This window comes from Microchirus variegatus, assembly GCF_963457635.1.
Source record: "Microchirus variegatus genome assembly, chromosome: 2".
In the NCBI taxonomy this organism is placed as follows: domain Eukaryota; kingdom Metazoa; phylum Chordata; class Actinopteri; order Pleuronectiformes; family Soleidae; genus Microchirus; species Microchirus variegatus.
Window position 1 is genome coordinate 5,637,536 of NC_139803.1, and position 13,496 is coordinate 5,651,031.

General features: G+C 43.3%; 1 protein-coding gene across 1 annotated transcript; it reads left to right on the forward strand.

Moving 5' to 3' along the window:
* Nucleotides 1-3,419: 3,419 nt before the first annotated feature.
* On the forward strand, nucleotides 3,420-13,430 carry paxbp1 (PAX3 and PAX7 binding protein 1). The gene is made up of 18 exons (XM_083910765.1): nucleotides 3,420-3,812; nucleotides 4,096-4,218; nucleotides 4,915-5,127; nucleotides 5,216-5,437; nucleotides 5,528-5,628; nucleotides 6,760-6,983; nucleotides 7,181-7,370; nucleotides 8,257-8,380; nucleotides 8,902-9,004; nucleotides 9,162-9,277; nucleotides 9,754-9,953; nucleotides 10,560-10,707; nucleotides 10,802-10,923; nucleotides 11,083-11,159; nucleotides 11,244-11,310; nucleotides 11,402-11,548; nucleotides 11,636-11,790; nucleotides 12,729-13,430. The coding sequence occupies exons 1-18, from the start codon at nucleotides 3,491-3,493 to the stop codon at nucleotides 12,847-12,849; spliced, it is 2,775 nt and encodes a 924-aa protein (XP_083766891.1). The 5' UTR covers nucleotides 3,420-3,490; the 3' UTR covers nucleotides 12,850-13,430.
* Nucleotides 13,431-13,496: the final 66 nt, after the last annotated feature.

The following is a 13,496-nucleotide window of genomic DNA, read 5'->3' on the forward strand; positions in this document are numbered from 1 at the left end:
CTTAACATCCGCACTTAAAACTCTTTCGCGCTTTCATTTCTTCTCCTCGGGTAATTCTCTCAGACAAGTGTCTTCTCCCTTCTCCCTTTCTGCCAAATGAGAACTTTAGTTAACACACAGCCAGCGCTAATCCGGAGACCGTTCTGAGCCAACGCAGGGATAAAAGAACAGCGAAGGAGGAGATGGAAAAAGCGAGCGGCGCTGTTTTTGCGTCTTCTCCTCCATGTTGTGCCCTGACGAGGGAGTTTTGAGTCGATCATTAAGAAGAAAATAAATCTTGAATTCTGCGCAAGGAGCACGTTTATCTAATTCAAAGTGCGTCACATTAACACACACACACGTGCACACACTCCTCTGAGCGGTGCACGCACTCAAGTGTGGCAGGAAATGAATATTTAAGCATCGAGCCGCAGGTGTAGGAGCTGCAGCCTTCTCAAGCGCGTCATTTATTTACCAGTTTGAAGCTTCCAAGTGGGTTTAAACATCATCATTTTCCTCCCCGTGTTCTCTTTAATCAGACACACCATCGTCCTTCCTCCACCGCAGCCTCCGTTTTGCTTTTTGCTCACAGGGAGCTGCAGCTGCGGCCTCAGAGGTCACAGATCAGGGTGTTCGTGGTTTTTCCTAAATCGTCTTCATGAGGTTAGAAGATGTCAGAGGTGGGACAGACTTACAATAAAGCCCTGATAGAGTTTGTGAGGACGGAGCTGCAGTCACGTCTGGCTTTGATGTGATCTTGAGTGACAGGTGGGGAGTTGGTTGAGAGGGAAGAAGAAGAAGAAGAAGGTGATGCTGCTGACTACAACAAAAAAAAAAGGTCTTTGTCACTTTTCTAAAACTTGGCAGAGAAGTCAACTGCCGTGCTTTAAAATGGAAAGAGCGTCACGTGAAACCTGCAGGAAGGGGACTGGAAGTGGAAGGAGGCGTGAAATGGATAATGTCAAACTTGTTTCCAATGCATGAAGGAGAAACATGAGGGTCAATGCATAATAATGGCTGACACACAAACACACACACAGAGCATGCAGGGATGCTGCTTTTCACCGAGTCACTCTTTTCTGTCTCGGTGTGGAAATAGAACGTCCCCATGAATGTTTGTCCTTTTTGTTTTGGGTCCACTTGTGTTCAAATAGCTCGTGCCCCTGGTAACAGAAGAAGTCACTCACTTGATTTCATCTTCAGCGATTGATGGTAAAGAACGGCCACTACACCTTCGACACAGGTTAGAGCCGCTCTGCTGGAGGACGAATAAAAGCAGCAGAAATGACTCCACTGAATACAGATCCCCTGGTGCTCCAGATTTAGAGAGCTGCCTTTCCGGAAAACTGACTCACATATTGTGAAACATGGCTGCATTAATGAGATGGAAAGCATGAAAGGTTTTATTAATTATACATATATATGTATATATATGCTTGTTTGTTTTAAATACTTGACACCTTAATGTTTCCTTAATTAATACAAGTGGTGATTGGACGTTGTATATGCTCCTCTTGGTACGGTGGCTCTGAGGTGCAAAACACAAACGCAAATCACAAAACACAAACGCAAATCAAAAAAACACAAACGCAAATCAAAAAACACAAACGCAAATCAAAAACACAAAGACATTAACTCAAAACGGAAACACAAATCACACAACGCAAACACAAACACAAAAGCAGAAAACACGAAAACATTAACTCACAACGCAAACACAAAAGCAGAAAACACGAAAACATTAACTCACAACGCAAACACAAAAGCAGAAAACACGAAAACATTAACTCACAACGCAAACACAAAAGCAGAAAACACGAAAACATTAACTCACAACGCAAACACAAATGCAGAAAACACAAAAACATTAACTCACAACGCAAACACAAAAGCAGAAAACACGGAAACATTAACTCACAACGCAAACACAAATGCAGAAAACACAAAAACATTACATTAAGTGCACACTACAGATAGCCCCAGTTCGAATCCAAATTGCATTTGTGTTTTTGATTTGTGTTGTGTTTTGTGATTTGTGTTGTGTTTTGCACCTCAGGGCCACCGTACCTTGGCCTTCCATTACTGCACCTCTTCTTTTATTCTCATTCCGTCTTCATTACCCCTTGACACACACACACACACACACGCACACACTGTGTATTTAATAAGACATAAAGTCGACTTCCTTTATCTGTGAATCTCTGCACATAAACCAGTGAACAAATAAATGATACACGGCTCACACCGATCACCGAGCATCTCTACGTCCAATAATCGCACGTTGACAGCTTCAGCTCGGTAATGAGAGGAGTGATGTGATGAGCCTGATGAACCTTTGAGCAGCGATATCCATGTCATCTATATTCATCCTGGCTGCGATCAGGTACATTCACTGGATCAGAAAAATGTCATTGTATTTCATTAGCATTTATACATGAGTGAACCGGGAGTGCACACAATTAAGGTTCTTACAAAGGGTTAGAGTGCCCCCAAGTGGTATTTTGGATCAACTGCAAGTGGTTTATGTTTGTACTTTTTCATTTGAGAAGCCTTACTATATATTATACTAAAATATACATGCACATTTAGATGGCTGCACATATAATACCTTCTGATAGACAGAAAATGATTGTCAGAGTCATTAAAACAGAAATATTTAACTCCAATTATTGTTCTAACGGCAAAGGGTCATCTTGACATTAATTAATCACCGCATATCACTCCGGCTTCATCAGTGGTGACACTTTAATTTATATTATATTGTATTATATTATCACCACAGCGATGACTGCACTATATAGCGATGAGTCGAGTTATGCCTCTGTAAATGACCCTCACTCACTGCAAAGGAGCTGATTGTGCTGAATACATAATTATCTGTGAACACAAGGATGCTGCGTTTGGTCTCTAATGTTTAACGTGCACATGTGCTGCAGGCGGAATACGTCTTTCTGGGTGTTTCGTGGTAAAAAAACGTGTCCTCGGGTGAGGAAGTAAAGGGGAAAAAACAGAGATAATGGGGATTAGTGAGGCAAATTATTGTTCTTTCTTTCTGACAATGTGGCTTGAATTGTCAGGGGAAAAAATGACTGAAAAGTACCTAATTCTGTGGATAAATATTGGTCATCCAAACTCACTAAATGTCATTCCAGGGAATGAATCAGGGCACCAACATTATACTCATTGCAATATAATAATATGTGTCATAATAATACATTAAAAAATAATACTAATAAAGCACTAGTCAATATTTACAGGACAATTATTTTTATTTTATTATTTATTAATTTTTTGTTTGTTTATCCAGCTAAAAGTGCTGTTTGCTGCTGCGCTGCTATACACAGTTTGACCAGTGGATGGCAGTGATGCGCTCCTGTCGCATGTTCTCCCACGAAGAAGAAAAGCCAACATCTGACAGAGAAAATGGCTGCATGGCGCTCCGTGGACCATTTCTCTAGGCTACAACTGCGCTCGTAAAGCATGCGGCGTTGCGTCTAAACTGGGGAGCACAATGTTTAAGAAGGCGAAACGAGCGAATTTCCGACGGCGAAATGAGTCCGACGAGGACGAACACGAGGACGGCCCGCGTCCCTCGCTGGCGCCGACATTGTTCGGGCCTGTTGTGGACGAAATCCCGTTCATGGAGACTTCCAGCAGCAGCAGCAGCAGCGTCTATGGAGCGCCGAGCAGCGCGGCGGATAGCTACGGCAGCAACGGCTTCCTGTTGAACAACAACAGCGTGCGAGGAATCAAGAAAGAGAAGAAAATCAAGGACATAGCGGTGCTGCCGGTGCCCACAAAAGCCAGTTTACTGAGTTTCAACGACGAAGAAGGTAAAACGTGCTAAAAGCGTCCGCGGTCATCAAGCTAGCTAGTGGGCTGGCTGGTGATGGAGGTGCGCGGCAGTTGTCTTTATGTTCTATTACTGACTGTTTATGGATTTGGACATACTGTTAATGTCTTTTTATGTCAACCTAGTTCGTTAATATCGTTTTAAGGCCGTGTATTGTCCCGGTTTTTGTCGATAAAAGTACACGTTATATACGCAGACCCATTAATAAGCTAACCCAGTTTATGCTAACTTTCTGAGCTTTTCGTGTTGTGCTTGTCAAACAGAAGGATACGAGGTTTTCAAAGTGAAGAAATCCAACCACAGCAAGAAGATTGTGAAGCAGCTGAAGAAAGAGTACAAGGATGATCTGGAGAAGTCTGGCTGTGTCAAACAGGAACATAAATCAGGTGAGATGGCATGCTAATATTGTTAATATTATCACTGTAGAGCTGAAACTAATGATTGTGTTGTGTCAAACCTGGAAATAATGAGGTTCTCCAATGTCAATCAAAATGATTTCTTTGCTATTTGGAGCATAAAAATGAAGAACATATTCACATTTAAGAAACTGAAACAGTCAGAAATCTCGTTTAAGCTTCAAATTGATTCATTTTGTAATCGATTAATAATTGTAAACAACTTGTAGTTCCTACTGTTAAATTATGTTTGGAGAAAGCACTTGGACACTAGAAACCTGTTCTAAAGCCACACCGTGACCACAGTGCCCAAAGTCAATATAAATGCCAGCAAGCGAATAACCTGCTTTGCAGAGGTAATGAGAATACCCGAGCCATTCAGCTGCAATGTATATCGCCAACGTTGGATAACAACATGACCTTGGTTTTGTTAAAATCAGCTGAAACTGACACCGAATGGTGCAATAAGTGATACTGAAAACCCCCAGGCTGTCATAAGTTGTTCTACCAAACGATGGGGGTGGATCTCTTCAGAAAGGAGGTCATTTCATTTGCATTTTAGTTGACAAGACAATAAGAGGATATTATATGAGTTATTTTTGTTAAATTAGATTTATTTTCTGAGCTTGGTGATCTGCAGATGTCATATTCTAACGTCTCGCCTGTTTCTGCATCTTGTTTCTTTAGATGCAGCGCCTCAGGCTTCAGTGACCATCAAAGATGAAGTCACGGGTGGAGCATGTAGTGAACACGGGGAGGAAGAAATGGAGGTGGACAGCACTGAGGAGCAGGACGAAGCGGCGAGGAGTCAAGGTGGTCAGGCACATGGTCAAGCGTCTAAGAGCAACAACACTGGATCAACTTTCAACACGCTTTCCTCCCTTGCCAGCCTAAAACCAGGTATCATACTCGTATTTTCAGATTTAACTACGTGGAATCAACACGTGTTCTCCTACTTCTGCTTAGACCTGTGCCTCTTTTACTCCAGGTGAGATCCCTGATGCCGCTTTCATCCACGCCGCCAGAAAGCGGCGGCAGCTCGCGAGAGAACTCGGAGGCGACGCTCCACTGGTTGAGACGGACGCTCCCAAGAAACGCCTCGTCGGAGAAGACCAAGATGTCAGCGATGACGAAGATGAGTTGGAGAAGAGGATCCGCTTTAGTGGAGTCAAGAACAAAACCCAGAGACAGAAGATCGCTGAGGAGATAGGTACTGTTATCATTTTGGTTTGCAGATCATCATCCACTGTGCTCTTTTAAATCAGTTGTAGTATAAAGACACAAACTTCTCCACGTACAGGTATAGAGGGCAGTGATGACGAAGCACTTGATACGGGTCAGGATGAAGAGGTGTGCCGCTGGGAGCAGGAACAGATTAGGAAAGGAATCAGCATTCCCCAGGTAAGCTGCACTAAACCCCTCCTGTAGCTGCAAAGCATTGTGCATGCTGGATTATTGTATAACTAGGGATGCACCGATCCACCTTTTTTCACTTCCAATCCCGATATCTTTAGATGCCGATACTATTCCAAAATGGATGATCTGTTTGCTTTAATATTATTATCATTGTTTTTGTCATCATTTTGATTATAAGGCTTTAATAAACTTCTTTATACAGGCAAGTGTGATATGTACGACTTTTACAACGTTTACATCGACTTCACAGACCCCTGGCGACACACACACACACACACACAGTGAGCGCAGAGCAGCGCACACACGAACGGAGTCACAGACACACACACATAAACAGAGTCACAGACCGTGAATGTTCAATCTCCAAACACAACGCAATGCTGGCGTTTTAAATAAATAAATACCGTCTCCGTGTTAATCATTGATTTCACCGGACATTTTGGCCGGCAATATTTTTTTCGCCAGCTAAATTCACGTGACAACAGCCAAAAACCAGCATATAGTCCGGCTAACGTGAACCCTGGCTTGGAGGAGTGTGATTTTCATTGTTTTCATGCAGCTGTCAGTACTGTTCTCCTCAGCGAGCAGGCGTTTTAAACGGTGACGGCTGGGATTACGTCGGCTGCAGGTTGCGGAGCTGAACTTCCTGGTTAACTCCTGGTAAATCATGCTCGCCTGCTAGCTGGCTGTAAACTGTGGAATGGATTTCCTGAACGGAGTCGTGCATCATTACTCCGCGTCTCATCGAGACACGCCTCAGTCAGGAAACCCTTTCCACTTTTTGCAGCCAGCTAACAGAGCAGTCAGGGAATCACTTGTGGAGACATTTCAGCAGACATACACACACACACACAGACGGATCGGAAATCTCTATAGTTGGATCGGAAATTTCCGTCGATTACGTATGTATCGGATACCGATACTGGATCGGATCGGCCCCATCCCTATTTATAACGTCATCAAAGGGCAGGATTTAAGTCGAGAGTTGGAGCAAAATGTCGACATAAATGCCAAAGATACCATGTTGGTTTCTAAAAGTCTTTAAACTTTTGTGACATAGACAAGATAATGTCTGCAACAGTAAAATCATGTGTTTTCCTTGTTTGTCATGACTAGGTCCAGAGCGCCCAACCAGAAGACAACACAATGTACTACCAGAACAGCTATGAGAGTCAGCCGTACGGATCCTCCTACAGCATGCCGTTCACATACAGCACTGTGGCCCCACAGACCGTGAAGGCGACTGGCCGAGCAGACAACGGCTCTGTTCACTTCGGGGCCCCAGTTAGTGATCTCACCCCAGTATCCATTGATTTGGTAAAGAAGCGCCTGCAGGATAGGTAGGTCCAGTGTCCAGAGAAAGGATTGTGGTGATCGATCTGGAGGGGGTTTCTTTAGTCCTACCAATTACAACTCCAGGACTAGTGTCCTGTTAATCAGTTTTCATTGTCTTTATTTTGCATACAGTATGTCAGTATTTAAAAATGATATTGTCTTTGTAACTCTCCTTGTCTTTCCCTGTGTGTCCCGTCTACAGACTCTGTCAAATGCGCTCGGGCTACAACGCAAACTCCAAGCGCTTCAGACAGATCGAAGACGACCTCGCTGCTTCTGAGAACGCCATACAGCAGCTGGAGGGCTCGTCCAGTGACAACGCAGAGCAATATAAATTCTTGCAAGAGATGCGAGGGTATGTTGGAGACTTGCTTGAGTGTTTCAGTGAAAAGGTAAGGGAGAATTTGTCTGCCGTCTGATTAGCAGTGTTTCTTTTTGTTCTGTGTCTGTGATCACTGGCCACTTAATGTGAATTTGGTAGAGAGAGAATCCAATAAAAACTCTTTATTTAGCGTCATAATAAGCCTGCTATTGCTACTGCAAATTGGCGATTTGAAGCACACCCCGTTTGCATTTTTTAACTTTGACCTGTTCTCTCAAAAACTGTTTTGTAAACACTTTCTTTAAAGAATGGAAGTAAGGCTAATCGGAACATTTTCTTTGAATATGATATATGTTATATTTAAGTAAAGTTACCGTAACATTAAGACCTTAAAACCATGTACTCTACTTACAGTTGGATCTCACAGTGAACTAAATGTCCATTTAAGTGTTTTAGTGCTTGTGTAGCTGCTTGCTAAACTCATTTCTAAACACAATAACTATCTTGACTCTGCAGCTGCAGAGCAGCGTCAACACGGAGCTGCCTGCCCTGCCAGCTGCCAACATGTTTCCACCGACCACACTAATGTCCGTTTTAATTCTATCAGGCTCAGAACATTGTGGTGGAAATGGGACACTAATCGACCATTATCATCAGCATGATTTACCATTATTACAGCGAGAGCAAACGTCATGAGTGGACCTACGTGTTCTTAGTGTTGGGTCAAACCCGTGTTACTCCAATTATTGTGGAACCTCGAGCATTAATCTTACAATAATACCTTTAACTTGGTTTGGCTGCTCAAACGCCGTCCATCGTCTTAAATAACGCCTGGTTTTCACCCACCACTATTAATATGTTGGGTCCACTGTTGTATTGCTCATCATGGGAGACAGCCCCCCCCCCCCCCCCGCTTTGTTTGGGTCAGAGGTCACAGAAGGCATCATATCTTTCAGGTTCCTGCCGTCCTGGAGCTGGAGGCTGCCATGCACCAGTTACTAAGGCAACGGGCCTCACGACTTGTCCAGAGAAGACAGGATGATATTAAAGATGAATCGTCGGAGTTTGCAAGCCTTTCAAGTCAGTCCATCTTGAAGGTTTTTATGATTTATTTGAACAGCCTCGTTAGTTCTGTCTGTATGCGTGTGTGTATGCAGTGAGTGTGAGAGTGTGTGTTATTCGCATTGTTGTGTTTCCCCTCATTGATTAAGGCTAATTGATGTGATTTTGAGCGAGTAAGCTCAGTATGTTTATTGGAGGAGCTGCTTTGGCTCCTCTGTAATGCTTGAGTCTCTCAGTGACATGACAAAGATGACAGAAACATTAGTGACTTGTCATTTGTCACGTTGACTGTAACATGTAGGAGGTTGCTGACAGGTAAGTGACTAGATATTGAATAATACAAAAATTATTTGTCACAAATGATGCTGTGTTCCTGTAGATACCTAACGTTTGAAGCTGCTGTATACGTTTAAAACAGTCATCACTGAATATATCTGATTTAATTTGTGTATTATATTGAGTGTCCAGAATCAGTAATAGGTTTATGGGATGTCTCTGCCGTTTGTCGCTGGTTCTAAAATTGCTCCTGTCTCTTGCAGATAAAGCTGTCATGGCTCCTAGTTTAGATTCCTTTGGTCGTGACCGCACGGCGTACCAAGAGCACAGTCGTCAGAGGAGGATCGCGGAAAGAGAAGCGCGGCGGTAGGAATCATCACCTTATGGGTGTTTCCGTGCTTATGTCGGACCAGAAAATGCTAAAAACACACACACATTATGTGCTTAATCTTAAGTTTTCCACACAGGAGCTAATTAGAGGTAATGAACAGTTGAATAATCTGTGTGTTGTGTGTGGTTATAGAACACGGAGGCGACAAGCAAGGGAGCAAAATGGAAAGAGAGCCGAGCATAATGAAGGCTTGTCCTCCGACGATGAGGAAACTTCCACCGACATCACCAGCTTCAACATGGAAAAAGGTTCGTCATCATCATATTTCTGCAAAATCTACACTCTCAATTAGGGCTGGAGAATAATATGGACTGCAAAGGTTGCAATGAGTCTCTTAATTATTCGTGTTGCAGCAGAATTTGACCATATTTATAGGCAGTTTTACCGTTTCCAACACGGGAAAGATCCTAACATAATAAGCCAGGGATTATCTTTTATGAAACTGTATTTTAAGCATCTAATACAGATCATAAACGGTAGATATTTTATTCTCTTCAGTGATTCTCCTTTGAGAAGCCCAAACATCTCCATAGAATACTTTTCATGAGCCCAGAGAAACAACCTGTAATCCCGCATGTCGAAATCCAGCCTAAAATATCAATATATTATTTATAAGCCACATTTCCTGACAGTTCTTACAGAAATATTGATTCCTATCAACCACACAGATGAGATTTGTGTCGTGTAATTGATGTCTAAATGGATTTCTTGTGTCTCGTTCCAGATCGCATCTCGCGGGAATGTAAAAAGGTGTTTGAGGACGTGGTGGAGGACTTCCACTCTCTCGACTGCATCAAATCCCATTTTGAAGTGTGGAGGCGGGATTACGCCGACACTTACAGAGACGCTTACATCGGCCTCTGTCTGCCCAAACTCTTCAACCCTTTAGTTCGCCTGCAGCTCATCACATGGAACCCACTTGAGGTGAGATGAACACTTTATTGATCCCAAGGCATCGTTTTTTTGGGATGTCAAGTGGTTAATACAATAATCGTTGGGACAGTGAGACTAAAGGGCTTTAGTCTGCACACTCAGGTGGTGTTAGAACTCCCAATGACACTTGATACAGTGGATTTTCTCTACTTCAGGAACACATGTGCACCACCAAGAGTTTTTGGCACTTTTCAGTGGAAGCACAGTGGTCCAGATCTTGATTTATCGGCGGTGAATCCTAAACACAAGTATTTTTCGCTGCACCCTTTTCAAACATGGCTCGTCTTGTAATATACAAGCGACACGCCAAGAAGAAACACAGAATGCTGGATGTTCTCCATCGTTGCCCTTTGTCTACTGTGTATTGCTGCGATGACATCACACCGTTCGATGCAAAATAGTCATGTCATTTACATATCTGGCCCACAGATCAGGCTGTAGCGTTCCAAACTGCACTGTGGCGAGTTAAACTGCAGTGTTACCGCTGTGTGGACAGACTCGGCTTCTCTAGACCATGCCTTCATGTACACACTGGATATAAGGTTTTAGTCTGCTGGAGAAAACTCTAAAAGGTATTTTTTTCCTCTGTGTGTGCAGGCACAGTGTCCAAACTTCGAGTACATGCTCTGGTTTGAGTCGCTGCTGTTTTACGGCTTTGAGGAGAACGGCACGCTGCAGAAAGGAGACGGCGATATCGGTCTGCTGCCCGCTATCGTGGAGAAAGTCGTCCTCTCCAAACTGACAGGTAATGAAGCACACTCCCAAGATTCCCTTGGTTCAGCAACGCAGGGAAGTAAAGACTTAATTGTGTGTTTTTGTGTGTGTGTGTGTGTTGCCAGTGTTGGCAGAGCAGGTGTGGGATCCGCTGTCGTGCAGTCAAACAGCAAACCTGGTGGGCTTCATTCACAGGCTGATGAAAAGTTACCCCACTGTGATGCATGGGGATAACCAATACACAAAGGTACTGTCCTCCTCTTCTTCTACGACCTACATACATCATTCACTGCAGGGTCAGGAGACGCTGATTTTTGTGTCTTTTTATTCCCTGACTCATTTTATATCTGCAAATCAGTATTTTAGCATAATTATAATCGTGATTTGTTTGTTTTTGGATCTTTAGGAGCTGTTGAAATCCATCGTCTTACGCTGCAGACGGACCCTCGATGAAGATGTCTTTCTTCCACTTTACCCAAAAAAGTATGTCACGCACTTGTTAATGTAGTGTTTTTTTTAAATGTGATAATGGATAATGGTTTAAAATGTGCGTTTGCTTCTGTTCAGTGTGTTAGAGAACAAGAACAGTGGGCCCTACTTGTTCTACCAGAGGCAGTTTTGGTCCTGTGTGAAGGTATGTGCACACACTCACTGTGCTCTTGTGAATCTTGTAAATGTCATCACAGCTTATTTAACCGTGTCGCTCTCGTTCCCTCTCTGTGCAGCTGTTGGGCAACGTCCTGCAGTGGCACGGCGTCTTATCCACGTCCTGTCTGAGGGACCTGGCTCTGGACAGCATGCTCAACAGATACATCCTCTCTGCACTCCAGACCACAGACACGGCAGAGGACAACGTGCAGAAGTGTCAGAAGGTAGCGGACGCACCGCGTGTTCTTCTTTTGTGTAAACTCCACGACCACAGACTTGACGTTAACCTCTTCCTTTTGTACCCATCTCAGGTGGTGGAGCGTCTGCCGCAGCACTGGTTCTCTGGGCTGAAGGGTCAGCAGACGCTGCCTCAGCTGGAGCCGCTGTGTCGCTACCTCACCCACCTGGCAAACTCATCACACCGCAGCACTGTGGGTGGGTCTGATCTGGAACGACGCGCTGCCAAGTAAGAGGCTCCATCAGGGTTTTTACATATAACATTAAAGGGCCCATATTGTGCAAAATCAACTTTTTAGTCACTTTAGTACTTATATTTGGGACTCAGGGGGCCATACCAGTCCCCAAAATGTGAAAAAACAAGACTCAGTCATGTTTTAGTGGTTCCACTTTGTGTAAGTTTGGGCGATAAAACACGTGACGTTTAAACCTCCGGCGCAGTTGCGACATATCGAACATTTCACCGTGAATGTTGGCACCCCGCCAGGCAGAGTACTTCACAGCTCCACCGTAGCTCCTCCTTGTCCCTGTGAAATACGAGAGTGCAGGCGAGGGAGGAAGAGTGGCTGCACAGTGGAGCACAGTGTTTTACACAAACTTCCAGCCTCAGAGGACTTGTGTGTCCAGTGGATATTTTATTTATGAAAAAAATGTTCACAAACTTCACAAGCCCTTTGTTGTTGATCGTGTGTGTAAATTCCTATGCTAGAAAAACACCTTGAACGCACCAGTTATGTGCCACTGCAGTTAGCGAGTGACGTGTGGATCAATGATATGAAGAGCACGCGTTTGAAAGCACTGCAGAAAGATGTAGATGTTGTCCTACATTTTATCAACCAAAGGCTGCCTTTCTGTCGTGTTTCCACGTTCTCTCCTCATTATTGATCCACACGTCACTTGCAGCTGCAGAAACACTGGTGCATTCAAGGTGTTTTTCTAGCATAGGAATTTACATACACGCCGCGGCGCATTAATCGTATTTCTTCCATTCTAATGACACAGACATGTTCATTAGGGCATCAGGAACTCGTTTAACTTGGGGTAATAGGGTATAATATGGGCTCTTTAAAGCTTAATACTACTACAATCTATAATAACTATTTACATGTACGTGAAGCTTCAATGTGATCCTTTTTTAATACGTTTCTAACCTTTATGCACCAACAGGGATCAAATCAAAGAGGTCGTGAAGATGTTGGTCTACATGCACGCCCTGGATCACCTCCTCACGGTGGCAGCAGAGCACGGTGTCAAAGACATCAAGTTACTTTTGGAGACTTTGTCATAGAAACGACAACTTTTCCCTCGTCGAGTGTTGTGTCGATCACCTTTAAATCCATCAGATCACAGAGTTGATATCATGGAAATTCGCGTGTGTTAATGGATTTGAAACAAAATCCTGATGGAACAAGGTTAAAAACATAGTTGTAAATATTGTGAATAATGTATAAAAAATAAGAAGGCGTCCTCACACACCGACCAACACAGGACTGATGCTCAAAAAAAGGCCACGTGTTTGTCGGCTCAAAGCAGTTTTACAACACGCTCTCAATATTTTAAATGCATAATTTATTGAAGTAAAGTAAAAAATGTGTCCATGGATTCCTGTTCAGAGAAACTCCATAATCCATAATTCACACACGATACACTCTGCAGACCTTTAAAAACTGGTTCTCTCACGTGATTTTCTTTTACTTTTGTGCCAAATGGTAAAAAGTGACTCAGACTTTGCTCCTGACATAATTCTGCAGTGCCCGCCGTCACCAACAGGCTGCGCTCATCACTACTTCTCACACACACACGAGAGTTTTGTGATCATATTTGTAAGATTTGTTTTAGTATTCTGTTTTTTCCTGTGAATAAAATATTAATTTGAAAGAATGACGTAGAGTTTTGTTTTACAGTTCAGTGTCTTAGTTCCCCTTTATTGATGTT